Source organism: Zosterops lateralis (genome assembly GCF_965231275.1).
Source record: "Zosterops lateralis genome assembly, chromosome: 22".
NCBI lineage: Eukaryota > Metazoa > Chordata > Aves > Passeriformes > Zosteropidae > Zosterops > Zosterops lateralis.
The window spans coordinates 1,057,664-1,085,644 of NC_139782.1; the positions used below are offsets into that span (position 1 = coordinate 1,057,664).

General features: G+C 56.1%; 1 protein-coding gene across 3 annotated transcripts in view; it reads left to right on the plus strand.

Moving 5' to 3' along the window:
- Positions 1 to 10,003: 10,003 nt before the first annotated feature.
- PAX7 (paired box 7) overlaps positions 10,004 to 27,981 on the plus strand; it is a gene marked incomplete at both ends in the record, with an annotated part of 108,584 nt that continues 90,606 nt past the window's right edge. For 2 of the 3 annotated variants that reach the window (XM_083876651.1, XM_083876653.1), the window contains 4 exons: positions 10,004 to 10,088; positions 12,352 to 12,587; positions 13,201 to 13,330; positions 14,629 to 14,757. In XM_083876651.1, the coding sequence (XP_083732777.1) occupies positions 10,004 to 10,088; positions 12,352 to 12,587; positions 13,201 to 13,330; positions 14,629 to 14,757 (580 nt within the window). Of the gene's footprint in view, positions 10,089 to 12,351; positions 12,588 to 13,200; positions 13,331 to 14,622; positions 14,758 to 27,981 lie in introns of all 3 variants that reach the window. The other variant, XM_083876652.1, reaches the window with a different exon arrangement.

The window sequence follows — 27,981 nt, forward strand, 5'->3', positions numbered from 1 at the left end:
CTCTGAACAAACTCCCGGATTTCCAGGAGCACACAGAGCCTATCCCAGCTTTCCTGTGGGATTGGAGCTCCGGGTGGGAACTCTCTGACATTCCTGAATTTCCATTCAAGCAGGAGCTCCAGGGGATCCTGGCTGAGCTGAGAAATTCCTGGGAGATGTTTTTCCTGCTGGGAGCAGCTCCCAAATCCAGCTCCAGAGGGGTCCAGCTGCCCGGAACCTTCCCAGGGCTTTGATGATTCCGGAGCTTTGTGAGCAGCAGGGATTTGGGATCACCTGGAATGAGGAGATTGTCCCAGTGTTCTCCAAATATGGATCCAGCTCCACATCCCGGTGCAGGCAGGGATTTGGGAACACCTGGAATTAAGGGATGGGATGGTCCCAGTGTCCTTCAAAGATCCAGCTCCACATTCCAGTGTAGGCGGGGGTTTGGGAATCACCTGGAATGAAGGGATGGGATTGTCCTCGTGTCCTCCAAAGATCCAGCTCCACATTCCAGTGCAGGCAGGGATGTGGGAACACCTGGAATTAAGGGATGGGATGGTCCCAGTGTCCTTCAAAGATCCAGCTCCACATTCCAGTGTAGGCGGGGGTTTGGGAATCACCTGGAATGAAGGGATGGGATTGCCCAGGATGAAGGTGTGGGATTATCCTGGTGTTCTTCAAGGGTGGATCCAGTCCCACATCCTGGTGCAAGTGGAGATTTGGGATCACCTGGAATGAAGGGATTGTCCTGGTCTCCTCCAAAGATGGATCCAGCCCCACATCCCGGTGCAGGTGGAGTTTGGGGATCACCTGGAATGAAGGCCCGAGATAGTCCAGGATGAAGGTGTGGGATTACCCTGCTGTCCTTCAGGGATGGATCCAGCTCCACATTCTAGTGCAGACAGGGATGTGGGATCCTGGAATGAAGGGATGGGATTGTCCAGGATGAAGGTATGGGATTGTCCTGGTGTCCATCAAAGATCGATCCAGCACCAGATCCTGGTTCAGGCAGGGATTTGAGATCACCTGGAATAAAGGGGTGGTCCTGGTGTCCCCCACAGCCAGATTCAGCCCCACATCCTGGGGCAGATTCCCATGAACTCCTGGATCTCCAACATTTTCCCCAAGGCCCCTCCATGGCTCTTTGGGAGGGGCCTTGGGGAAAATGTTGGAGATCCAGGAGTTCATGGGAATCTGCCCCAGGATGTGGGGCTGAATCTGGCTGTTGGGTCCTTCCAGTCCCAGGACAATTCCTTCAGCAGGTCTTCCCAATCCCAGCCCCATGCTCCAGGTTCTTGGACTCTGCTTGATGGCTCCACTTGGAGCTCCCTGGAATTCCCCATCCTTGACATCCGGGTTTTATCCCCACCAAGGGATGGGAGGAGCTAGGGCCTCATTCAGGCCTCCAAATGAGGCTGTTGGAAGAGCTCAGGATTCCATGGAATTCTGTCCATCTGAGCCCGGGCGCCAGGAAGGAGGATCTGAGGTTCCAGTGTGGCTCATTCCATCTGGGTCAGCATTTCCAAGTCTCCAGGGCCAAGGGAACCTCCTCAGAGGAGTTTGGGAGGTGTCAATTTAATAGAAAATATTGTTTTATAGAAAATATAATTCATATAGAAAAATCTTTTCTAGAGAAAATATAATTTTGTATAAAATCACCCATCCATCCATCCATGGATCCCATATCCGTTATCCCCGGGATGGATGGAGGGATGGATGGATGGATGGATGGATGGATGGATGGATGGATGGATGGATGGATGGATGGATGGAGGGATCACCGGGAAAAGCAGGGAATCTTTTCTCGAACCTTCCCGGCCGATTCCACACGGTGGCAGCAGGGATCTACCGATGGAGCGCCGGGAGCTGCCGCGCTGCTCATCCAAAAAAACCCAGGGATGAGGGACCGAGGAACCGTTCCCGGGAAGGGGTTCAGAGATCCCCGGAGAGATCCCAAGGGAATTCGAGACATCCCAAGGGAATTCTCCGCTCACAGGGAGGAGGGAAACGTCCCTGAGCTGTGTCTGAGCTGTGTCTGAGCCGCGTCTGGGCTGTGTCCGCGCACATCGGTCCCAGGACACACTGACCCCTGTAGGAATTCCCCCCTCAGGTGGCACCGCGGGACAGGGAAATGGATCCCGGAATCCCGGAATGGTTCAGGTTGTGTTGGAGAGACCTTCAGGCCAATCCCAATCCTTGCCTGGACTCCTTCCCCAATCCCAGATGCCTCCAGCCCCATCCAGCCTGGCCTGGGATATTCCGGGGATCCAGGGGCAGCCATGGCTTTTCTGGGAAGCTGTGCCAGGGCCTCGCTTCCTTCCGGGGAACAATTCTTTCCCAAATTCCACCCAATTTTCCTCTCTTTCAGTCTGACCCATTTCTGCTTATCCTGGGAGTCCACTTCCCAAGGAAGATTCCTTCTCCAGCTTCCCTGGAGCCCTTCAGACACTGGAAGTTGCTCCAAGGTGCACATCTTCACTTCATCCCTCCCTCCATCCCTCCCTCCATCCCTCTCTCCATCCCTCTCTCCATCCCTCCATCCATCCCTCCATCCCTCATCCATCCATCCATCCATCCATCCATCCATCCATCCCTCCATCCCTCCATCCCTCATCCATCCCTCATCCATCCCTCCATCCATCCATCCATCCATCCATCCATCCATCCATCCATCCATCCCTCCATCCCTCCATCCATCCCTCCATCCATCCCTCCATCCATCCCTCCATCCATCCCTCCATCCATCCATCCCTCCATCCCTCATCCATCCATCCATCCATCCATCCATCCATCCATCCATCCCTCCATCCCTCCATCCCTCATCCATCCATCCATCCATCCCTCCATCCCTCATCCATCCATCCATCCATCCATCCCTCCATCCCTCATCCATCCATCCATCCATCCCTCCATCCCTCATCCATCCCTCCATCCCTCCATCCCTCCATCCATCCATCCATCCATCCCTCCATCCCTCATCCATCCATCCATCCATCCATCCCTCCATCCCTCCATCCCTCATCCATCCCTCATCCATCCCTCCATCCATCCATCCCTCCATCCATCCCTCCATCCCTCATCCATCCCTCCCTCCATCCATCCATCCATCCATCCATCCATCCATCCATCCATCCATCCATCCATCCCTCCATCCATCCCTCCATCCCTCATCCATCCATCCATCCATCCATCCATCCATCCATCCATCCATCCATCCATCCCTCATCCATCCCTCCCTCCATCCACGCTTTTCCAATCCCTTGGCATCTCTGTGGCCTCCTCTGGACCTGCTCCAGCAGTTCCACGTTGGGAGCAGAGAATTCCAGGTGGGATCTCAGGAGACCAGAGCAGAGGGCAGGAAATCCTCTCTTCCCTGCTGTCCTCATCCCTTGGGATGCACCCCTGGATTTTGGACTGGAATTTCAGGAATGAGGATGATGTGAGAGGAGATGGGATCCATAAAAATCCACAATTCCCTAAAATCCTATTCCTGGTCTACAAGCCTGGAATGTACTTTTTTTTTTTTTTTCCCATGGAAAATCTCTTTATTTTCCCATTTATTTCTGTAGGACCCAAAGGTTTGTGGCCTTTATTCAAATATTAATAAAATATTAACAAATATTTAAGTGTGAATATAAAATTAATAATAATAAATGTAAATAAATAATAATTAATAAAAACAAATAAATAATACTAATTAAGTGTAAACATTCAAATAATTCCTGTTGAGGTCACAATCCTACAATTAAAGGGGTTCCCAATTATTTTTTTCCTTTTTTTATTGTTTTATCAATATGTTTATGTGATTTAGAGTTGACATCATCATCATCATTATTATTATTATTATTATTATTATCATTATCATTATCATTATTATTATTGAGTGTAAGCAATATTTTGGTGGGTTTTTCGTTGATAATCCCTGATTTTTATCAATGTTTGGGACTAGTGAGTTGTTCCTGCTGGGTTTTTAAACATTTGTGCTCATCCTGCAGGAATTCCCACTGTTTCTCAGTTTTCCAGTGGGATTTAGGCTGGGTTTGTTCCCAGATCTGCCTCACCTGGTGCAATAATTATCAATAATTATCGATAATTATCCTCATTAATCCCAGGGAGGGAGGAATATCCTACCCGGGAATGCTTTTCCCTCTTTCTATCCTGTTCCCTGGGCCATTCCAGGCTTTTCCAGCCACAGGTGAGCCGGGAATTCCGAGGGAGAAGGGGAAGGAAGATCCATAATTCCCTTTTTTCTGCTCGGTGTGGAGAATGAAATGAGGGAATTAATGGGAACACGGAGCTCCGGCGGGAGAGACCAGAATCCAAAGGAGGGAATGAATTCCCTTGAAATTCAAATGGGGAAAAAAATTACTCGGGAAGCACAAAGGGAGAAATTTTCCACCTGGGAGATGGGGATGGATAAACTGGGAGAAGGGAATTGTGCCGTTAATTCACCCCGACAAATGGAGATCCAGCGGATCCCCCGATCCTGGGAAAAGCTAAACCCAGGGAGGTGCTCCCCAAAGAGCAGGACAGATGCCAAACTCATGGGAATGCTTCCCAAAAACCCATTGAGATGTCCCCCAAAAATCAGGACAGGCCCAAATCCCATGGATATCCTCCCCAAAAAGCAGGATCAGCCCCAATCCCATGGAAACACTTCCCAAAAAACCCATGGACATGCTCCCAAAAATCAGGACAGGCCCCAATCCCATGGAGATAATTGGGATGGGAATCCCACATGGAATCAGCTGGAATGGTTTGGGAATGGTTTGGGAATGGTTTGGGAAAAGAGGTTGGGATGGGAATCCCACATGGATGCAGCTGGAATGGTTTGGAAATGGGAACTGGGATTAGAGCAAGAATCCCACATGGAAGCAGCTGGAATGGAGTGGGAACTTAGGGAATTGTGGATTTTCATGGATTCCATCCCACCCCAAGGGGCTGGAGATCTCCGGGAGAAAAGTCCCCGGAAATCCCAATCCCAACTCTCCCCCTCCAGGCAGGGCCCACCCGGGTTTTCCCAGCCCTTCTCCAGAGCCCCATTCCCCGGGATCCCTCGGGGGCATCAACCGGGACAATCCCCTCTCCTGACTCCAGGCGCTATTCCAGAGGCAGATCCAAGCGGGAGGCGCCTGGGAGAGCTGATATCCCGGGAAATCCGGGAAAACCCCCTCGGTGCCCCGCTGGGATCCCGGGAAATCCGGGAAAACCCCATCAGCGCCTCGGGAAAAGGGGATTTAATCCTGCTCTGGGAATCTGATCTAGGAAAAGCGAGCGGGGCCTGCCAGAGGGACGGGAATTCTGTGGGACTGGGGAATATCGGGGTCCAAAGCGGGAAGGAGGCCGCTGCAGCCTCGCGGTCGGGATTTATCCCATGAAAATTCCCGGCTCATCCCAGAGATGTCGGGCTTGGATCAGGGAACGGTTCCAGGCCGAGCTAAACCCGGCCCAGGGCGGGGCCGCTCCGCCCTTTGAGCCGGAGTTTGATCCGGGGTTTGGGCCCGGGAAAAACAAACCTGGGACACTCCGGGGGCAGCCGGGAACCCCTGGGGACACCCCTGGGGACACCCGGGAGCTCCTGGGGACACCCCTGGGCACACCCCTGGGGACACCCGGGAGCTCCTGGGGACACCCCTGGGCACACCCCTGGGGACACCCAGGAGCTCCCGGGGCACTCCTGGGGACACTTGGTACCTGATGGGGACACTCGAGATCTTCTGGAGACACTCCTGGGGGACACTCATGGGGGCACTAATGGGGACACTCTGGAGACACCTGAGATCTCCCGGGGACACTGCTGGGGACATCCTGGATCTCCTGGGACACGCCTGGGGACACTCAGGACTCTCCTGGAGACACCTGGGATCTCCTGGGGACACTTGGTACCCGATGGGGACACTCGAGATCTTCTGGAGACACTCCTGGGGGACACTCGTGGGGACACCTGGGATCTGCTGGGGTCACCCGGGATGTTCTGCGGACACTCCTGGGGACACCCGGGATCACCTGGGACATTTCTGGAGACACTTGGAATCTGCTGGGGACACTCCTGGAGACAGACACCCCTGGGGACACAGGATCTCCCGGGAAACTCCTGGGGGCACCTGTGATCACCTGGAGACACCCAGGAATTTCTGGGACACTCCCGGATCTGCTGGGGACACTCCTGGGGTCACCCTGGATCTCCCAGGACACTCTGGGGACACTCGTGGGGACACTCAGAATCTCCTGGGACACTGCTGGACCTGCTGGGGACACTCAGAATCACCTGGGACACCCCTGGGACACTCCTGGGGACACCGCTGGGACACTAGTGGGGACACTTGGGATCTCCCGGGGACACTCCTGGGGACACTCCTGGATTCCCCCGTCCTGGAAAAGCAAAATTCATTAACTGAATGAATTTATTTACTATCTTTCCCAGGTCCCAGCCCCTTTGTAACCGATTCTTCCGCGGGTCCCGAGGTTCCTTTTCCCCCTTTCTGCCTTTCCTGGGAACAGGAGCCCCCCAGCCCCGCGCCTTTCCCGGCTCTTCCCCGCTGGAAACTTGGGGAAAACGCGGAAGTCCCGCAGAAATATTTTCCTTTAATTCCCCGTTTTTCAAGGTGGATTTCTCTCCCTTTAAAGGGAGATTTCTGGGATAATCGCTTGGGAAAATAACGCTCATTACCGCGGGATCTCCCGTGGAAAACCTTCCCACATCCAGAATCTTCTGGGAATTGCAGGAGGAACCAACTTTTCATTAAATAATTCATCCCCGGGTGCTTTTGAGGGTGGGTTGGGTTTTATTTTTGGGTTTTTTTTTTCCATCCCTGTGTTGAAAATCGCGATCAAATCCTTCGGGTTTTCCTCCTGAGCAGCCTCTGAGTGATCTTTCCAAGGGAATTTCTCCTTCCTGGATGTGGCCCGCTCCAGAAATGGGATGACATCCCTAAAAAAAAAAAAAAAAAAAAGTTTTTATTTTTGTGGAGAATCCTAATTAATAAAAATATTTTTAAAAAAATATATATTTTTTGAGGAGACTCGTAATTAGTAAAATCGCTGATTGGGGCGATTTTTCCAGACAGGTTTAATCAACCTGAGAGCGTCTTTTCCCACGGAGAAAATGGGATGTGGAGCCTTTTTATCCCAAAAATCCGCCTTTCCACGCGCGCATCCAAGTCGGAAACCCTCCCGCGAGGGATAACGGGATGCTCCTAAAAAAATCCCAAATAATCCCAGCGCGGTCCCGGCGCGCGTTCCCCCGGGAGCGGCGGCATTTATCGAGCACGAACATACCTTAGGAAACCATGGAGATGCGGCGGGGAAGGTGGGGAGCGGCATTCCCGCCGGGAGAGCTCCGGGAAGCGGGCGGGAATCCCGCTGGACGCGGGGTTTAATCCGGCGCTCCCCGGGGAAGCCGCGCTCGCCTTTTGTCCGCGAGGCAGAGCCGGGAAAAGATGGGAAAACTGAGAAAAAATACTGAAAAAAATCAATTTTAACCCCAAAAAGGGTTTGGCGCAGGTGAGCCCTCCTGGGAAGGGATTTTGGGGGAGATGGGTGGGGACGGGGACAGTCCCTGTCACCCCCTGAGCCCCCCGGACCAACCCCGGGCTGCGGCCGCCGCAGCAACAACAACAACAACAACAACAACAACAATAATAATAATAATAATAACAAATCGAGCTGTTTCCGTGGGCACTGGCCGGAGCTGCAGGAGAAAGTGAATTTTCCCCGTATTTTGTTTTTGCCCTGGAAGTGCCGCATCTTCCCGCAGCTCCAGGGACGGAGGGAGAACAAGGGCGGCGTTTGGAGCGCGGGGTTTTCCTGCCGGGGAGGGAGGTGACCCCGGAGCGGCGGGGAGCGAGGGCTGGGGCCCGGCCCGCCGGGTCTCACCTTCCCCCAGCGCCGGGAGAGCAGAAATATTTAATTTTCAACTTTATTCCCAGGCTCCTTCCCCCCCAGCCCGGGAAATAATTGAATTATTGCGGCAGGAATGCGGCGGGGCCGGGCCGGAGCTTTTCCCCCGAAAACTCCGGGAATTGGAGGTTTTTGGGGGAAGGAGCGGGATTTATTTTCGTTTGCCAAAGTCGCGCCCGGGCCGGGCTCAGAGTTGGGGCGCAACTTGACACCGCGGGAAGAATTATTTTTAAATGGATTTTTTTCCCTTCCCCACCCTGTCCCGGTGAATTTTTATTTTATTATTTCAGAGGGGATCGAGGGTGGGTTTGAGGAGGGAAAGGTTCAAACCGCGGCAGGTTTAGGCGCGGCTTTAGGCCGGGCTGAGGAAGAGGATGGGGCCGAGGGTTGTGTCCGGCCGGGGGGGGCAGGACGGGGGTTTGGGGTCGCCTTTGGGGCCGGGCAGCCCCGGCGCCGCCCCCGGCCCCTCCCGGGGGGCTTTGGGGAGGAGGCGGCGGGGCCGAGCCCCTTTTACAGCTGCGAACAAAAGGCAGCGCCGGCGCCGGCGTCACGTCCCGCTGCGCCCCTTCCCAAAGCTCCCAAAGCCTGGGCTGGGGAACCGGGAATGCTCCCCCCGGCCCGGCCCGGCCCAGCCCGCGATTAAACCAGGCTGTTAATTAATGAGGGACGCACCTGGGCCGGGGAAGGTCCCAAACTCGGCCCCACAGAGCGGGGGGGGGTCGGGATGAGCCTTTCACACCCCCCGGAGGGAGCGGGGTGAGGGGCGCCTTTAGGGGGGCGTCTAATTAATTAATAAATCAAAATTTTTATTTATTTAGCTAATTTTATTATTATTCCATTTATTTCTTATTTAATTTGATTTTTAAAATTTTCTCAGGATATTATTAATTTTTCTTTTTTAATATTAACTTTATTTTAATTGTTATTTGCTTTCATTTTTATTAATTTTAATTTTTATTCATTTTAATTTTCATTCGTTTCAAAATTTATTAATTTTTTGAATGCTGTTTTATCTCCCATTTTTATTTTTTAAATTTTTTTAATTTTTTTTTATTTTATTTTTCAATCCATGCCGAAGTTTCCTCACCTCGAGTCGGGCTCAGCCCATGCCCCACCCGCCTTTCCCCTCCTGGAACCCGCTTAGGGTGCGAAAAAACCCATAAAATAAACCCACAAAAAACCCCAAACAACCACAACCCTACAGTTCCTAAATTCTCCCTGCTCTGTTTCACTCCGCTATCTCTTCCAGCCGCTCGAGCAGCACCTCAGCTTTCCACGAGGAGCCTGAGAATGACTAAAAACATCCCCCAAAAAGAAGAAAAACCTCTGGGAAGGAGCGCGGGGCTCCGCTCCCATTGGTGCCCGGCCCGGCGCGGATCCCCCTTCCCATAAAAGAAAGGGAAGGGAGCCTATCAGAGCCCGCCCGTCCTTCCCACCGCCCCAAGTTCCCCGCTGGAGCAACTTCCAGCCCCCTCCTCCTCCTCCTCCTCCTCCTGGTCCATCCCTCCAGCGCTGCCACAGCCGCGCCGCGAGAGGAAGAGCCGCAGCGCACGGAGCGAACCCGGGGGGCCGCGGCTCCCCCCGCTCTGCCCCCCGCCAGCCCCGAGCCGGCCCTAACCCAGCCCCGAGCCGGCCCTAAACCAGCCCTGAGCCAGCCCTAACCCAGCCCTGAGCCGGCCCCGAGCCGGCCCTAACCCATCCCTAACCCATCCCTAAGCCAGCCCCAAGCCCGGCCCAGCTCCCCGGCAACTTTGGCCGCGCTCTGCTCCTCCCGGTGACATTCCAGCGGAGCGGCCGCTCGGGACGCAGCCCCCAAAAACTTTCCCGGGAATTTCTGGTGGGTGATCCCCCCTCCCTCCTTCCCACTTCTATCCCCACTCCTTTCATCCCGAGCCTTGCAGGATTTAAATTAATTTTTTCCCCGCTTATTTTTTGATTATCGTTGCCGTTATTATTATTATTAGATTTCTTTCCCCGCTCGGAGCCCCAGATTTCTCCCTTGTTTTGCAGCCGCTGGAAGGGCTGGGAAGGTGGGAAGAGGCGGCCCCGCAGCCCCCCCGGTGGTGCCCGGTGTCCCCCCCAGCCCCGGTTGGCCCCGGAGCCCCTCGGCCGCCCCCCGACCATGGCAGCGCTGCCCGGGACGGTGCCGCGGATGATGCGCCCGGCGCCGGGGCAGAACTACCCCCGCACCGGCTTCCCGCTGGAAGGTAGGTCTGGAAACCGGGAAACCCCGCTCCGGCCCGCTGCAATTACCGAGGGGGGCTTGGGTCTGGAAAAGCGCCGCTCCGTCCCTCTGGAATTAACCGGGGGGGGGCTGGATGTGGGAAAGACCCGCTCCATCCCTCCGGAATCATCCGAGGGGCCTCAGGTTTGGGAAAGCGCCGCTCCATCCCTCTGGAATTAACTACGGGGGGTGTTTAGGTCTGGAAATCCTAGAAAAGCGCTGCTCCAGCCCTCTGGAATCAGTCGTGGGGGGCCTTAGGTGTGGAAAAGCGCTGCTCCATCCCTCTGGAATTATCTGGCTTTCAGTGTGGAAAAGATCCGCTCCATCCCTATGGAATCACTGGGCGGGGGGGGGGGTCTTAGGTATGGAAAGGCGCTGCACTATCCCTCTGGAATGATCAGGGAGCCTTTAGGTCTGGAAAAGGAAAAGCGCCGCTCCATCCCACTGAAATTAACTGGGGGGGCCTTAGGTCTGGAAATCCTGGAAAAGCGCTGCTCCAGCCCTCTGGAATCGCCCGGCGGGGGCTCTTGGGGCGGCCGAAATCCGCTCCGGGGGGGTTCCCCAAATTCTCCCAACTTCTCGCCCCTTCCCAGCCCCCGCGAATTCTCGGGATCTGCTTTTGCTGTTTTCCCGTGTTTCGAGTATTCCCGGGCATCTCACAGGATTTTTGGGGCAGCTTCTCCAGCTTTGGGGTTTTTTTGGACGGGCTGGGTTTTGAACATCCCGACAATTTCAGCTCCACGCCAAAGCCGGGGCGGGTTGGGGAAAAACCGACCAAAGTGACGGGATTGAACTTTCCGGAGGGGGGAAATAGGAATAAAACCCTTTTACCCGGGGATGCTCCTGGAGCAGCGGGCGGCCGGGATGTCCTTGGCCGGGGCCGGGGAGCTGTCACCTCGCCGAGAGAGTGTCACCCGTCCTCCCTCCGCCTGCCTTTGTCACGGGGGGCGATTATTTCATTATTTCCAGGCACATTCCTCCCCCCGCCAAAAAAAAAAAAAAAAAAAAAAAAAAAAAAAAAGGCAAATTTCTATCCGGGACCCCTCTGGCCGCATTTATTAAAAGCGGAGAAAATTTCATCCCGGCCGTGCTCAAGTGGCGAAAGGCAAAGGCGCGGAAAACCACGCAGGCTGCAAAACACACAGGGCGCGGGGATTTGCTCAAGTGCTTTTCTGTAGCAAATGAAGTAAAACAGACGGCAAGGGAAAGGATCAAAGGATTACAACAATATTTGCACAACATGACTGGGAATAATGAAAGGAGAGAGCGGCCGGCGCTTTTAGCGGCTCTTGAATGTAAAATTGGCCACTCGAGTGTTATCTGTCGATAATGATACATCCAGGGAGCGCCGGCCAAAGTGACTCGGAATTAGCGGTGCATGATTCTCGCTAAATCGCCAGGCAATTTCTGGAATCGACTTTTCTTTGTAGCAAGAGAGAGGAGAGAGAGAGGGGAAAAATATATTTATTAAAGAAAAAAAAAAAAGAGAATAAAAATCCGCCCCCCTCGCCTCGCCTGGCGCTCGCCCCCTCCAGCCTCGCGCAAATTACCCAGCTGAGTTCTGCCCCCCTCCCGTCCTCCCTCCCTCCTTTTTCGCTTTAATTTCCAGGCTGTGAAATCGTATTAATCTGCCAGATCTGCCGGGCGAGGTGTTCCATCAGCTGGGGAGGGGGCGAAGGGCTCCCGCGCCCGGAGAGGCGGCGGCCGAGCGGCCGCGTGTAAAAACCCCCAAACCCACCCAAAAAAACCCCCCCAAACCACCCCAAAAAACCGTCCCGAGGGTGTTTCAGAGGTGATTGCCAAAAGTTAGTTTGAAAGCGGAGCCCCGGGAACTGAGGAGAAAAGCGCAGGGAGTTTTTTGGGGGAAAACCGGGAAGTTTTGGGAGGGTTTTGTCGTGCGGGTTTGGATCTTCTCGCGTTTAAAAGGCCGGGAATGATTCAAACCGAGGTGTGGAATCCCTGATCGGGACCGATTCCCGGGGACGGACACACGGGGACGGGCGAGCGGCTCGGGGGGATTCCTCATTTCTCACTTTCCATGGGAAAATCTCCCGCGCGGCGCCGGGACAAACAAACAAACACCGGGACAGACAAACACCGAGCGCGGGGACGGGCGAGACTTTCCCCCTTCCTCAAACCTCCAGATCCCGGGAGGGAAGCGGGAGGCGCGGGGGAAGACACGCCGGGTTTCCCTCTCTTTATTGTAACTTTTCCCCGGGGTATTTTTGGGTCCGTTTTTCCCGCAGTGTCCACGCCGCTGGGCCAGGGCCGGGTGAACCAGCTCGGAGGGGTTTTCATCAACGGGCGCCCGCTGCCCAACCACATCCGCCACAAGATCGTGGAGATGGCGCACCACGGCATCCGGCCCTGCGTGATCTCCCGCCAGCTGCGCGTCTCCCACGGCTGCGTCTCCAAAATCCTCTGCCGCTACCAGGAGACGGGCTCCATCCGGCCCGGGGCCATCGGCGGCAGCAAGCCCAGGGTGAGTGTGCGCTGCGGGCACCGCGCCCCCCAGTTCCGCCGCTTTTTGGAGTTTTCCAAGCGTTGTTTTTTTTTTTTTTTTTTTTTTTTTTTTTTTTTTTTTTTTTTTTTTTTTTGGCGGGGAGAGGGTTTTAATAAAGCTGCGATTTTCGGCCTCTGACGGGGAGAAAGCGCGGCCCGAGCTGGAGTGAGGGATGGATTAAAGCGGTTGGTTTTTGTGGCTCCCACGTGCAACAAGTGGTGCCCTTGGAGCGGCCCCGGCGGGTGCGGGGAGAGGGAAATCCGGATTGCTCGGGGATAGGGGATCCCTGCGTGTCCATAAACACCCCAAAACGTGTCCCCTGCACCGGAGCTCAGGGTGATCCCGCCCCGCCGGCTCTCCCGGCCCCCAGAGACCCCACTTTTAGGATTTGGGGCAGCAGGGCCTTTTCCCAGCTTTATTTCCTTCCTTTCCCCGCTCCCGCTCCCAATTTTCCACCGCAAACCCCGCGGCCCGGCCGGGCAGGGCAGGAATTCAATTCTTTTGAATTAAAAGCGCTTTTCCCACCTCCTCTCTCTCCCTTTCCCGTCCGTCCGCCCCGCGGGGACCCCCCGGCGCCCCTTGGTCACAAAAGCAGGTCGCGACTCCCGACGTGGAGAAGAAAATCGAGGAATACAAGCGGGAGAACCCCGGGATGTTCAGCTGGGAGATCCGGGACCGGCTGCTCAAGGACGGGCACTGCGACCGCAGCACGGTGCCCTCAGGTGAGAAGGCAGCTTGGCCACCATCCCCCGGCCTGTGGGAACGATGATCCCACGGGAAAGGTTTTCCAGAGGATCCAAACACGCTCCCGGCTGTGCTTGGATGGAGGGGGGAAATCACACTGAGCAACCCCCGGGATTTGCGCCCTGGCACAAACAAAACCTTTTTCCCAACTTGCCCCAGCTCCCTGGACAGCCGGGGCTGCTGGGGCAGGGGGAGACCCCCGGAGGAGCCCCCCAGATCCAGGGGAAAAGGGGAGCCCGGTTTGTCCCGCTGGGATTTGCGCTGTGGGGGCTGCGCAGCAACGTCCCCGTGGGGCAGAGATCCATGGGATCCCGAGAGATCCATGGGATCCAGAGAGATCCATGGGATCCCGAGACCCCAAGAGATCCATGAAGTCCAGAGGTCCATCAGAGATCCAGAGGTCCATGAAATCCATGAGATCCAGAGATCCATTGGATATCCAAACATCCATGAGATCTAGAGATCCCAAGAGATCCGAAGATCCATGGTGGATCTGTGAGATCCATGAGAGATCTCGAGATCCATGGGGAGCGGGGCTGGATCCCAAAGGCCGGCCCGCAGGGATGTGTTTGGGGTCTGGGGAGCGGGGCTGGATCCCAAAGGCCGGCCCGCAGGATGTGTTTGGGGTCTGGGGAGCGGGGCTGGATCCCAAAGGCCGGCCCGCAGGATGTGTTTGGGGTCTGGGGAGCGGGGCTGGATCCCAAAGGCCGGCCCGCAGGGATGTGTTTGGGGTCGGGGGGTGAGGCTGGATCCCAAAGGCCGGCCCGCAGGGATGTGTTTGGGGTCGGGGGGTGAGGCTGGATCCCAAAGGCCGGCCCGCAGGGATGTGTTTGGGGTCTGGGGAGCGGGGCTGGATCCCAAAGGCCGGCCCGCAGGGATGTGTTTGGGGTCTGGGGAGCGAGGCTGGATCCCAAAGGCCGGCCCGCAGGGATGTGTTTGGGGTCGGGGGCGCTCGGCTGTGAGGTCCCTGTGGGTTTTGGGGCAGCTCTGTAGGGCCAGAGCAGGCCCGGAGCTCCATCGCGGCTGTGGGAGCTGTGGGGAATTGGGGAATTGGGGCGATTTTCCCGGTGACAGAGCGTGTGGAGGCCCAGGGCGTGTGCCCGTCCCGGGCTGTGGGGACATCCCGGGGCTGACCCCGGCCCATCCCGCTCGGGGAATTCGGGGAGCGGGAGCTGCCGGCAGGTGCATCCCCGCGGGACGAGCGGCGTTCCCGGCGGTCCCGCATTTCCCAGGCAGCTTATACTCGCCTTTCTGCCTTTGACTGTCCGAGGTTTAGTGAGTTCGATTAGCCGCGTGCTCCGCATCAAATTCGGCAAGAAGGAGGAGGACGAGGACTGCGACAAGAAGGAGGAGGACGGCGACAAGAAGGCCAAGCACAGCATCGACGGCATCCTGGGCGACAAAGGTACCGCGCGTCCCCGCGCCGCGCCGGGGGGACACCGGGGACACCGGGGACACGGCCCGACCGCCGGGGGGACACCGGGGACACGGCCCGACCGCCGGGGGTGGCTCCAGAGCCGCCCGCTTTGGGGTTTTCCCAAAAAAATCCAACCTCCCTGCGGGGAGCGGCGCTGGCAGCAGCAGGAGGAAGAGTTGGCCGTGCTTTTTTGCTCGGGATCAATTATCCATTAAAAAAAAAAAAAAAAAAAAAAAAGCCGGGAATGGCCGGAGGGGGGGAAGAGGCACCTCGGAGGCCGTAAATGAATTTGTTAAACAGATTTCGCTGCCGCCGCCTAAGTGGTCCCCTGGACCCGGGGCTGACAGGTGACCGATGGCGCCGATCAATATCAATTAGCGGCCGGAGCCGCCGGCGCCGCGGGGACACGGGGGGGCCGCTGCACCCCCGGATCATCCCGGGAAAAATATCCCGGGAAATGATCCAGGGGAAATAACCCCGGAGAAATGATCCGGGGAAATCCTGGCGGCGCAGGCGGGAGGGCTCCGGGCCAGGCCGGGCCGGGCTCTTCTCACCTCCCAAATTTCCTCCCGGCCTTGGAAAATTCCAACTTTCCCCAGCTGGGAATGCGGCCTCGGGGGGAGGGAATTGGACTGCGGGCAGCGCCGTGATTCCAAAAGGAAAAAAAGAAATTAAACAAAGGTGGAATTTGGAGGGAGCATCCGGAGATTGCTCGGGGAAGGCGCTCGGGAGAGCGGGGCGGTTGGAGCCGCTCGGTTCGGGCACAGAACGGGCCCGTTGGAGCCGCTCGGTTCGGGCACAGAACGGGCCCGTTGGAGCCGCTCGGTTCGGGCACAGAACGGGGCGGTTGGAGCCGCTCGGTTCGGGCACAGAACGGGCCCGCTGGAGCCGCTCGGTTCGGGCACAGAACGGGCCCGCTGTGACAGAGCTCGGCCCTTTGGGGAGAAAACGGCGCTTTGGGGAGTCCCGGGGCGCGGGCAGTGGGGAATCGCCGGGTTTCTCCCGAACTGGTGCGAAGAGAGGACGGGGCTGGGCCGGAGCCGGGTTTGGGGTTTGTGGCTCTCGGGGTGAGCGGGGTTCGCCCCCAGCCCCGGCCTGGGAATCGCCTCCGGACTTGCCCCGTGGATCCCAAATTTCCCCCAGTTTGGGACAACCCAGACGTGGAGGAAATTTTGGGGCAGAAAAGGCTCCCCCGAGCCCCCACCACGGGAGGTGGTGCACAAAAAGGGTTCGATTTTATTTTGTTTTTAAGGATACGATCCTTTTTTTTTTTTTTTTTTTCTTTTTTTTTTTTTTCTCCCAACCTTGAAGATGAACTTCACTTTACAAAGACCTTCGGGTCTATTGAAGGTTTTTAAGGAAAAGATTCCTGACCACAAAAGCAAACAGCGGAGGGGGGAAAAAACAGAGAGAGAGAGAGAGAAAAGGAAAAAAAAAAAAAAAAAAAAAAAAAAAGAAAGAAGGGGGGGGGGGGGGGGGAAGGGGGAAAAACCCGAGGCTGCCTTAAAAAATGGAGTAAAGGGATGGGGGAGGGAGGGCGCGTCCATTCTCATTCAAAATTCCGCGAGGAGGAGAAAAACTTTTGGACAAAGGGCCGAGGACGGGAAGAAAGGGAGATAAATTATTCAAAACTCCCCGCTGTTAGATAGTTTTGTAATATTATCGCAGCGGCTGCTGCAGAAAGGCCGAGCCGTTGGACGCTGCAAAATGTTGCTGTGATTTGGGAGAGGGGCGATGCTCATTTGCAATCCGGGGCCATTGTGTCCGCCGGGAGCTCCCCCCGCTCACTTTCGGGCTGGTTTTAATTTTATTAAAGGAAAAAAAAAAAAAAAAGAAAAAAGAAAAAAAAGGAGATTTGGGGGGGTTAAGTTGTGTTTTCAGCCATGCTCGCCGCTCGGAAAAATATCTTTATTTTTGAAAGCGCGGGTTGGGTTTGGTTTTGGTTGGTTTATTTTGTTTTGTTTTGTTTTTTTTTTTCTCCCCTCGCGTTTTCCCCGTCGCCACCCCCAAAAGAATAGACCGAAAAAAAAAAAAAAAAAAAAAAAAAAAAAAAAAAAAGAATGAAGGAGCGGGGAGCTTTTTATCCGTGATTAGCGCGCACAGAAGTGCGTGTCAGGAGGCAAAACAAAACGCTCCCTACTGCCTTCATGGGTGAGGCGGCGGACAAATCAAACACGAGCCCCCGTTCCCGGATGAAAGGGGGCTAATTTGGGCAAATTCCCGCGGCCGGAGCCTGTGGAGCGCCGCGCTCCCTCCGAGCGCGCACAGCCTCCCCCGGCCCCGCGGAGAAATCCCAGTTTTCCCCCAATTCCCGGGGTTTTTATCGCCCTGGCGCCGAGGAGAAATCCCCCACAAAAAAAAAAAAAAAAAAAAAAAAAAAAAAAAAAAAAAAAGAAAAAAAAAAAAAAAAAGCAGCGTGAATTCGGTTTGTTTTTTCGGGTTATTTTGGTTTTGGTTTTTTTTTGGTGGGGGTGTTCTGCGCATCTCCAAAGCCGTGACTCCGAAAGGAGCGTCCAAAATTCCGAATTTCCCGCTGCCCGGGCGGGTTTTAACGCCTGGGAAAGTTTTAATGGCCCCAATTAAGATAATTGATGATCCCGCTTGTAAAACCCTGACGGGGCGGCGGCTGCGCGCTGGAAAACGCCGCGATTTCTGCTGGGGAAAAAAAAAAAAAAAAACACCCGAATTTTGCTGGAAAAAACCCCTCAATTCCTGCTGGAAAAAAACCCCGCAATTCCTGCTGGAAAAAAACCCCGCAATTCCTGCTGGAAAACAAGGCGATTTCACAATTAAAATCCCTTCAGTGCCCTCTCTCCCTCCACCCAATTTTCACTGGAACCGCGCAGAGGGTTTTTTATCAATTTCTGCGCCCAACGCGATGGAGAGCTGCGGGGAGAAAAGGGGCGAGAAAAAAAAAACCCCAAACCACAAAACTTTGAGTTTGCTTTTTTATTTTGGAAAAAAAAAAAATCTCTCTTTTTTTTTTTTTTTTTTTTTTTTTTTTTTTTTTTTTTTTTAATTCCGCCGCTGCCAAACGCTCCGTGGCGGGTTCTCCTCGCGGGGAGCCGGGGGAAGACAGCCCTAAATGCTCTCTCTTTTTAAGTGGGAAAGAAAGCTTCCACCCTGCGCCTGTTTCTTTCTATCGTCTGCTTGGCATTTAATAATGTTAAGACTTATTAGAGCTGGTAATGAAAACTGTGGCTGTTGAATAGGGAGCTGTGTTGGAGAAGGGTGTAATAGCTCCAAGGCATGCTAAGAAATGTATTTATCCCCAATCAGTACTCACTCTCTGAGTTCCCAGCACAAACGTTAAGTTGAAGGGTTTTAAGGCAGATTAAATTGAGCCTTTATTTCTTTGCACTTTCATCTTTAAACGGCTCACTCCAGCTAGCCCTGGGCGGATATTCATGAGGCTTCACTTGGGGTTTTTTCTTTTATTTTTTTTTAATATATGTTTATTTTATATATATATATATATTTATATCCTTGTTAAGAGCGAGGTGCTGGCGCTGTTTATTGCTGTTGTTATAATTATTATTTGGGGGTTGTTGTTGTTGTTTATCGGGGGCGGAGGCGCCGCTCTCTGCCTCGCTGGGGGGGCGGAATTTGGGGACCCCACAGATTTCGGGGGGCGCCGCTGGGGGGTCGATGGGGGGAATTCACCGGGCCCAGACCCGGGGGGGGCTCTGGGGGGTCCCCCGGCCCCGAGCGGGTCCCCCCGCAGGACAGACGGCGCTGCCCCCCCGAGCCCCGCGGGGAGCGGGGGATGCTCGCGGGGACCCCCCGGGTTCGGTTTTGGGGTGAAAACGCGGGGTTTTAGGGGATTTTCCGCACTCCGCTCTGTGCCCCCCAACTTTGTTCCCTCGGCTGATTTGGGGGTAAAAACGAGATGGGCGGGATCAGGGTACGGATTTTGGGGGAAAAGGGAGAGGAGCGAGATCGGGGTTCAGGTTTGGGGAAAAGCTGGAGAGGGACAGGATCGGGGTTCAGGTTTTGGGGGTAAAAGGGGGATCGGGGTTCAGGTTTTGGGGGGGAGATGAAGACTGGCGGGATCGGGGTTCAGGCTTTGGGGAAAAGCCGGAGAGGGGCGGGATCGGGGTTCAGGTTTGGGGGTAAAAGGGAGATCGGGGTTCAGGTTTCGGGGGGAAGCCGGAGAGGGGCGGGATTTGGGTTCAGGTTTGGGGTAAAAGGGGGATCGGGGTTCCGGTTTTGGGGTTCCCTGGGGCCGGGCACAGCGCGGGAGGGGCACAGGGACAATTCCAGCCGGGAACTGCCGGCGCTGCTCCCGCCGTGTTTTGGGGGCTCGGCGAGCCGGGGGTGGGTTCGGAGGGTCCCGCCGGGTTTGGGGGAACTCGGGGGGCACAGGAATAGCAGGGCACCCCCAGAGCCGGGCAGGGCTTTGTCCGGGAGCCGCGCGGGGCCGCGTTATCGGCGAACAATCGCGCGGTGTAAAAACCAACAGGCCGCTCCTCTGTAAATGTGTGTTTAGAAGCGCGGGGGGGCCGCCAGCAGACACTTCATCAAATCAAGGGATTACCAAAGGTTGGCAATCTAATCAAACAGAGCCCAGGCGGGATTTGTGAGTGTTGCGAGCGGGATCAGCTCTAATAATGGGGGGCAGGAGAAGAGATAGGGAGGTGTCAAGCAATTCATTGGCTTTAGGCTGAGTTATTCTGTGCATATTTCAGGCCGAGAGGAGAGCGGAGAGAGGGAAAGAGGAATAAAAAAAAAAATCCTGGAGAGGGAGGAGGGGGGCTGGATGCGGGCGCACACGGAGCTTACATGTCACAAAAAAAGCTGAGACAAATGAGGTACAACAATAAACACAGATAACAATTACAAAGGCAAACAGTGGCTTTTGGGAACGGGAACCTGGGCTACATAAACAAAGTCGGCAAATGTTCGCAAGATAAACTCCTGCCTAAATCGAGTGTGACGGGGAGGAGAGAGGAGAGGAGGAGAGATAAGGCTGGAGAGGGGAATGAACGAGAATAATCGAACACGAGGCGTTTGAAAAAACAAACTTGAGACAAGGATGCGGCGAGCGGGGCTCGGGAGGGAGCGGAGGAATATCAGATGTCCGAGACCCGCGCCTCGCTCGCGGTGGGGTTTTTCCCTCTCTCCCTCCTTTTTGGGGCAGAAGGGAAGGATCCAGCCCCGAGCGGGGGATGGGAAGGGAAATCTCGGGGTCAGAGGCAGGTGGGGAGCCCCGGACGGGAGAGGAAACGCCTCGGAGACGTTTTAATGTGGAATTTGGAGGTGATTTCATTAGCCAGGGCGGGTAGGAAGCGGATTTGGGGAATGGGGGAGATGGAGCCGCGATAGGGCAGCGCAGGAAGGAAGAGGGGAGGTCTCGCCCTAATCCCAGGTTTGGGCCCGAACTGGGAGGGCGCAGAGACGGAATTAAGGCAGGAAAGGCCGAGAGGGAAGCGCGCGATCCGGGGGTTGCCGCAAACAATCAGATCCCCCCAAAACGCCGCTTTTAACCCGAAACCATCAGAAGGAGCAGCTCGAGGCCGCGCTCCCTCGCTCTCCCGCCCGGGATCTTTTCCAGGCGGGAATTGCGCGCGGGGAGAGCGGACAGACGTGTCTGCAGCGTGGTTAAAGGAATTAGATATTTACCAGTTTGAAATAAGCCTGGGTATGGAATAAAAAAAAAAATAAAAAAAAAAAGAGAGAGGGAAAAAAAAAGGAGGGAGAGAGAGAGGGAAGATGAGACGGGAGAACACTTCAAACGAATTCATCATCTGGAGTGGCGAAGGGGAGATTTAGAGACAGTATTGGGAAGTTATTTAGATATTAATAACATATTTTCCTGAGGCGTCAGGAGTGCCTCCATACGCACTTTTCCCTCGCAGCTATTTGGCTGGGTGAAATATGGGAGACCCAAATGTTGGGGAGAGATAACACAATCAGCCGAGCCCTGGTCCTGCGACTGCATCGCGGCGTTAAACCCGGATTAACCTCCCCATTCCTCCCCCTCCCCCGCCGCCCGTTCGCACCCCCCGCCCCAAATTCCACCCCCACGAGAAGATTTTTTTCCAAATTTTTTCAGGGGAATTTCCGCGGCAGGGTTTTAAAGCACATATAAGAGCCGGGAGAGACTTACCCCGGCATTAGGGTGAAGGATCTTGGGGGAAATTGCGTTTGCCACAAAAGGGAAAAAAAAAAAAAAAAAAGAATCCGGGCCCCTCTGCAGACCTGGGCTTTGCAGATATTCTGTATTTATGGGCATTATTCTGAAAAAGGAGTGTGTGTGTGGGGAAATGCCAGTTTCAATCGGCTGCCGCTTTTCTCTCCTCTCCCCCACGCGGTTTTAGCCGCCCTTTTAATGGTTTTTATTTTGTGCTTTATTAAATCGGAACTTCAGCCTGGTTTGGGCTCTGCGGTTTTGGGCGGCCGAGGAGATGCTGAGAGGGGCAGGGGAGGAGGGAAGGGGAGCCCCGGGAGCGCAGAGGGGGCAGCGCGGGATCCAGACCCCCCAAGATTTGGGTTTGGGGGTTTCTCCTCCCCTGCTCCCCCCTCGGCCCAGGAAAAGCAGGAATGGAGGAATTGGGAGCGCAGGTGCAGCTCCGGAGGGAGCAGAGCTCGGGAGGGAGGGTCGGGGTATCCCCCTCCCAAAACACCTTCCTCCTCCTCCTCCTCCTCCTCCTCCTCACTCCCGGCTCACCCAGAGGCCGGCGCTCGGCGGGGCCGCGCCACAAAAGGAGCGGGATGTCACTAATGCCAGTTTATAAAGACATTTGTCACCCGGACTGGGGGACAAGGGGGGAAGAAAGGGCCGGGGGGGCGCGGGGAGGGCGGAGGCCGCGGGCAGAGCCGGGTTTGGGAGGTGCAGGGAGGATGGCGATGAGGATGATAATGATGCTGATGATGATGGTGGCGGTAATTTGGAGACACCGTCTGGAACTGACCCGCGCACCTGAACGGCCCTCGGGGCTGTTGGGAGGGACAGGCGGGCCTGGGGCTCCTCGGAGAGGCTTTGGAACTTCTTGGGAACATTTGGAGCTCCTGAGAGAGGGTTTAGAGCTTCTTGGGGAGGGTTTGGGGCTCCTCGGGGAGGGTTTGGAGCTCCTCGGAGAAGGTTTGGAGCTCCTCGGAGAAGGTTTGGAGCTCCTCGGAGAGGGTTTGGGGCTCCTCGGAGAGGGTTTGGGGCTCCTCGGAAGGTGTTTGGAGCTCTTCGGGAGGAGCTGCATCCTTTTGGAGGGAGTTTGGAGCTCCTGGGAGCGGGTATGGAACCCCTCAGGGGAAGCCACATACCCTTGGGAAGGGTTTTGAGCTCCTGGGAAGGTGTTTGGAGCTCCTTGGGAGGAGCTGCATCCTCTTAGAGAAGGTTTGGAGCTCCTAAGGGAGAGCTTGGAGCTCCTCAAAGTAGAGTTTGGAGCTCCAAGCAGAGGGTTTGGAACTTCTCCAAAGGGGTTTGGAGCTCTTCGGGAGGAGCCGCATCCCTTTGGAAGGGGTTCGGAGCTCCTGGGAGCGGGTATGGAACCCCTCAGGGGAAGCCACATACCCTTGGGAAGGGTTTGGGGCTCCTCGGGGAGGGTTTGGAGTCATTCAGAGGGCGTTCGGAGCTCCTCGAAAAGAAGCCGCATCCCTTTGGAGGGGGCTCGGAGCTCCTCGGGGGGAGCTGCATCCCCTCGGAACGGGCTGGCTCGGGGAGAGCGAGAGGGGGACTGAACCCAAACCCCGGGGCAAGGGAAAGGGAGCGGGTGAGGAGGAGCGGAGGCAGCGCAGGAAATGGAGCCGCTCGGAGCCTTTGATCCCTTATCGGGAGCACAGAGCGGGTTCAGCACTGACAGCGCCCGGCCCTCATTAGCGCCCGGCCCTCATCAGCGCCCGGCCCTCGTTAGCGCCCGGCCCTCATCAGCGCCCGGCCCTCATCAGCGCCCGGCCCTCGTTAGCGCCCGGCCCTCATTAGCGCCCGGCCCTCATCAGCGCCCGGCCCTCGTTAGCGCCCGGCCCTCATTAGCGGCCGCGCCTCTCCGGGACCGCCACCGAGCCCCCCGCACCCGGATCGGGCTCCGGGAGCACCGCGGGGCGGCCCGGCCACGGGAACGGAACGGGAATGGAACAGGGAATAGAACAGGGAATGGGACTGGGGATGGCAGCGGGAATGGAACGGGGAATAGCTCCGGGAATGGCATCGGGAAGGGCACTGGGATGTCATTTGGGATGTCACTGGGAATAACACTGGCAATATAATTTGAGATATCACTTGGAATATCATTGGGATATCATTGGGAATATAATTTGGGGCATAATTTGGTATATCATCAGAATATCATTGGGAATATCATTTGGGACAACGGTTGGGATATCACTTGGATTATCATTGGGAATGTTATTTGGAATATCATTTGGAATTTCTGCATCTGCACTTCTCCAGGGCAAGGCGGGGCGTGGCAGGGCGGGGATCTCTCGCTGGTGAAATCCGCCAGATGTTTTTGGGCTGGCGGGGGTTTTCGGAGAGGGGCTTTTCCCAGGGAAATATTGGGAAAGAATTCCCAAAACCAGCAGCCGGGTTCTCCTCGGGACAGGGCGATGGGGTGGATGTGGGGATGTCCCCCCACCCGCACCGGGAGAGGCCCCGAGGGGAATTCGGGGAGCGGAGGGAAAACTGCGGCTCCGGGGGGGGGGGGGGGCACGGGGGTGTCCCCTGTGCCATGGGGAATGTCTCCTGTCCTATAGGGAATGTCCCCTGCCCTATAGGAAATGTCACCTGCCCCATAGGGAATGTCCCCTGCCCTATAGGAAATGTCACCTGCCCCATAGGGAATGTCCCCTCTCTTATAGGGAGTGTCCCTTATCCCATAGGGAGTGTCCCCTGTCCCATAGAAGGAGAGCTGTCCCCTGCCCCACACTGGGCTGTCTGCTGCCCTATAGGGAGGTGTCGCATGTCCCATATCGCGGTGTCCCCTGCCCCACTGGGGGATGTCCCGCTGCCCCACAAGTTGATGTTCCCTTGCCCCACTGAGGGCTCGTCCTTTGCCTCCAAAGGACCGTCCTGTGCCCCACGGAGGGATTCTCCTTTGCCCCCTAAGAACGCTCCCTGATCCCAAAGGACGTTCCCTGATCCCAAAGGACTCTCCCTGCCCTCCAAAGGACTCTCCCTGTCCTAAAAGATTCTCCCTGTCCCTAAAGGACTCTCTCTGCCCTCCAAAGGATTTTCCTTGCCCCAAAAGATTCTCTGTGCCCCAAAGGACTGTCCCTGATCCCGAAGGACGATCCTTGATCCTAAAGGATTCTTCCTGCCCCAAAGGCTCTCCCTGCCCCCCAAAGGACACTCCCTGATCCCAAAGACTCTCCCCCGCCCCGGGGATGTTTCCGAGGGCTCGGGGGCACCTCTCGATATTTTCCCCCCCTGCCCCGGGCCCGCCCCGGCCGAGGGAGGGAAAGGGAAAGGGAAAGGAAAAGGAAAAGGAAAAGGAAAAGGCCTCCTCGGTTCTCACCGCGCTCCCCTCGGGTGGTTTTTTGTTGCTAAAATTGGAAGGAGCCCCTGGCTGACCCTGGGCACGGGGGGAGCCCCGGGCCCGACCCTCAGAGCCGCCTTTGTCCCCGGCCCGGGATCAAAGCGACCCGGGGACAGCTCCGGGAGAGGGGCGGGGGTGGGGACAGCTCTGCCAGCGCCGGGCCCGCACCCGGGGGGAAAAAAAAGAAAAAAAGCCATTTTCCCATTTTCCAAGGGAATGCGGAACCCCGGCCCTGCCCCGCTGCCTTTCCCGGCCCGGGAGCGCGGGGCCACCCCGTCACTTATTGCATTTATTTCATTTATTTCATTTATTTTTATTCCCGTGGCCGGGACGCGTCGATTTGCATTTTTATTGGGAATTAAGGGAGGAAAGTTGATTCCAGAAGCCGCTTTCGGAGAGGAGCCGAAAGCACCCGGCTGGTTCTGGGCTGGCTCAGAGTCGGGGAAAAGCTCCTGGAACCACCCGGGAAACTCCCACAACTCCGCGGGGACCGGCGGGATTTGGGGTTTTTTACCCGGGGGAAAAACCCACCCGCGAGGAGCCTCGAGTTTGATTTAATCGCGATTGATTTGGGGGTTGTAAAGGCAGGAGGGAGAGGCCGGGGGTGCAGAGGACACCTCGGGGTCGGGGGACATTCGGGGACATCAGGGGACATTCGGGGACACTCAGGGGACATCAGGGGACATCAGGGGACATCAGGGGACATTCGGGGACACTCAGGGGACATCAGGGGACGTCCAGGGATGTTTAAATCGGGCCCCGCACTTGGGGTCGGGACGAGAAAGCGCCGCCGCCCTGAACGGGCCGGGGGGGGGGGCAATTAATGACCCCCAATTAATGACTCCAAATTAATGACCCCCAATTAACGACCCCCAAGCTCTGCACGGCCCTGAAGGATCCGGGAGGCGGCGGCCGCTGCTGATTTTAAAGGATAATTTCTGTTTATTTATAAATATTTATCTCTATGCGTTCAGCGCCAGGCCGGCCTTTTCCAGAGGGATCCGGGATTGGTTTTTTTTTTTCCCACATGCGGCGACTTAATTATTTTGAAATTCCTTCCCCACTCCCGCAGATGATGCTGTTTGATGCTAAAAAGCAGCAAATTGAGCTATTTGAAGCTTTTTTCCCCCCCTTTTTCCTTCCCTGGGAATGCGGATATTTGGGTTGTACCTGGTTTCTCCGTTGATATTTTATTTTTTTTTTCTCCCAGAGTTTTTTTTTCTCTTAATCTCCTTCCAGCCCCAGCCCCTCCCCCGCGCGGGGCTCGCTGTGCTCGCAGCGGGATCGCGGCGATTTCCACGCCCGAAAACTTGAGGCAAAAGGAGGAGGAAAGTTTGCAGGCTTTGACAAACCGTTTGTTTTGCCGGTTTGTTGGTTTTTGGTTTTTTCTGAGGCGTTTTGGGGGTTTTTTGGGCTGTGTTTTAAATAAACAAACCGAAGCAGGCGGGTTTTGCCATCCCAAATTCACCGCGGGGGGTGGGAGGAGGAAGAGAAGGCGCAACCTCCGTGGTGAAACCCAAGGGATGTTTTTTGGGGAGGAAAATGATGCAAAAATCACTCCCGAACTCCGCGGTTCCCAAGGGAAAACGCTCCCGCAGGTTCACGGAGCAGAGAGGGAGAAATTCCTCATTTTTTTGCCCGGCTCGGCCAAGCTGTGCCCGGGGATCCAGCGGGGATTCCCGGGCCGGGATCAGTCCCGGGGGATACCAGGGGATCCAGCGGGGATTCCTGGGCCGGGATCAGTCCCGGGGATACCAGGGGATCCAGCGGGGATTCCCGGGCCGGGATCAGTCCCGGGGGATACCGGGGGATCCAGCGGGGATTCCCGGGCCGGGATCAGTCCCGGGGGATACCAGGGGATCCAGCGGGGATTCCCGGGCCGGGATCAGTCCCGGGGGATACCAGGGGATCCAGCGGGGATTGCTGGGCCGGGATCAGTCCCGGGGGATACCAGGGGATCCAGCGGGGATTCCCGGGCCGGGATCAGTCCCGGGGGATAGAAGCGGCCCCGCGCTGGGAGCGGCCGGGCCGGGCTCATCCCGGGGGCAGAAATCCCCTCAGCCCAAACCCCCGGGGAGCCCCAAACGCCGGGGTGACTTTTCCCCCGCCCGGGAAGGGGAAAAGCGGCCGCGGGCTCCCCGCGAGTTTTCTCGGCGATTTTAAACTTTCCCCCGACCGAATTCGATCGTTTTTAACTCTTTTTGCCGCCCCCTCCTCTCCCCCCCTATTTTTTTTTCCTTTTTTTTTTTTTTTTTTTTTCTTTTTTTTTTTTTTCCCCCGCGGGTATTTTTTTTCTCCCCGCGCTCTGTTTTTTCTGTCTCCCCTTAACCCCGAGTCCTTTTTGTGCGCCCGCCTTTGAGGGCGAGCGCGGCTTTACAGCTTGCTACACTTTCTAAGTGCCTCAATGGCCACTTTAGAAATACAAACAACTTTTAGAGATAAAATAACCAAACCAGAATGGGACTTTCAATGGGGGAATAGTTGTTGTCCTTTACCATGGAGTGTGCAGCCGCCTCTGCCTAATCCAGCTTTCATTTTCACCGACAAATGCCAAGAATCTATATCTGTCTCCCAACCCCTCGGGAGCTTGATTACACGACAAAAGGCTGCCATTATCCGCCGCAGAAAACAGGGAGGGGACACGGGGGGCTCGGGCCTCTGAGGATGAGGGCATCTCCAAACTATTGACTTAGTGGATGAAGTCAAGAGCAAACACGCTGAGATCTGAAGGGGAGCGGGGGGGAAGGAGCCCCGGCAGCGGGGGGAGGATGCTCGGGGAAGCGGCGGCGGAAAAAAGCGGCGGAAAGTGGCTGAAAGTCGCGCGGAAGGGACGGGAGAGGGGCTGGGGAGGGACGGATCCACCGGGGAAAGGTTTTTCTCCCTCCCCATCCCGCTCTCTCTCCCACCCCCTGTTCAGATTTAATTTTATTTTTGCCTCGCGTGGCGTTTTCTTCCTATTTAAGTTTTTTTTATTTAAAGGTCTTGTCCACCCGCCCCCACGGGGAATTTGGCGTTTTCCTCCCGCTGGGAGAGAAGGGGGAAAGGAGGGAAAAACCCCAAACCGTGTTCCTTGGGGGTGCTGCGGGAGCCCCCGCCCCGCCGTGCTGTGACCCCAAGGGATCCTCACCCCAAAATGTGGGGCACAGGGGGAATCCCCGCCCAGGCCCGGCCCGGACTGTGTCCCCACAGCGGGTCAAGGTCTCGGCTCCCCCGGGGCTCCCCCCGCAGGAGCAGCGGGGATTGGGGGGCTCTGGAGGGTGAGGAGGGGGCGAGCCCCCAGCGCAGTGGGGCCGGCAGGGGGGAGGGGCTGAGCCCGGCCCGGCCCGGGGGCACCTGCGGAGAAACCGCCCGGGGCCGTCCCGCAGTGACTGTGGCCAACGCGGGGCCGGGACAGAGCCGCTTTTGGGGCGTTTCGGGAGCCCCGAACCCGCTCGGCCGAAGGGATTTAGAGGTGTCGGGGCCGGGCCGGGCCCCGGGAGCAGGAAAGCCCCAGACAAAGGGAGAGGCGGGCGGGGAGGTGGCAGAACCTGGAGGATCCGCTTGGAAACTACAAAGGAGCCTAAATTCGGCTTTTTGAACCAAATTCGTCCTGGCGGGGCGCGGGCTGAGTTTGAGGCGCTGGCGAGAGGATTTTCCTCCTTGCCATAAACCGGAGAGCCGAGTTTAAATATTTTAATTTTTATTTTTAAAATACTATTCGCATTTCACGATGTGCAGGGGAAGGCGATGAACCTGCTGCTGA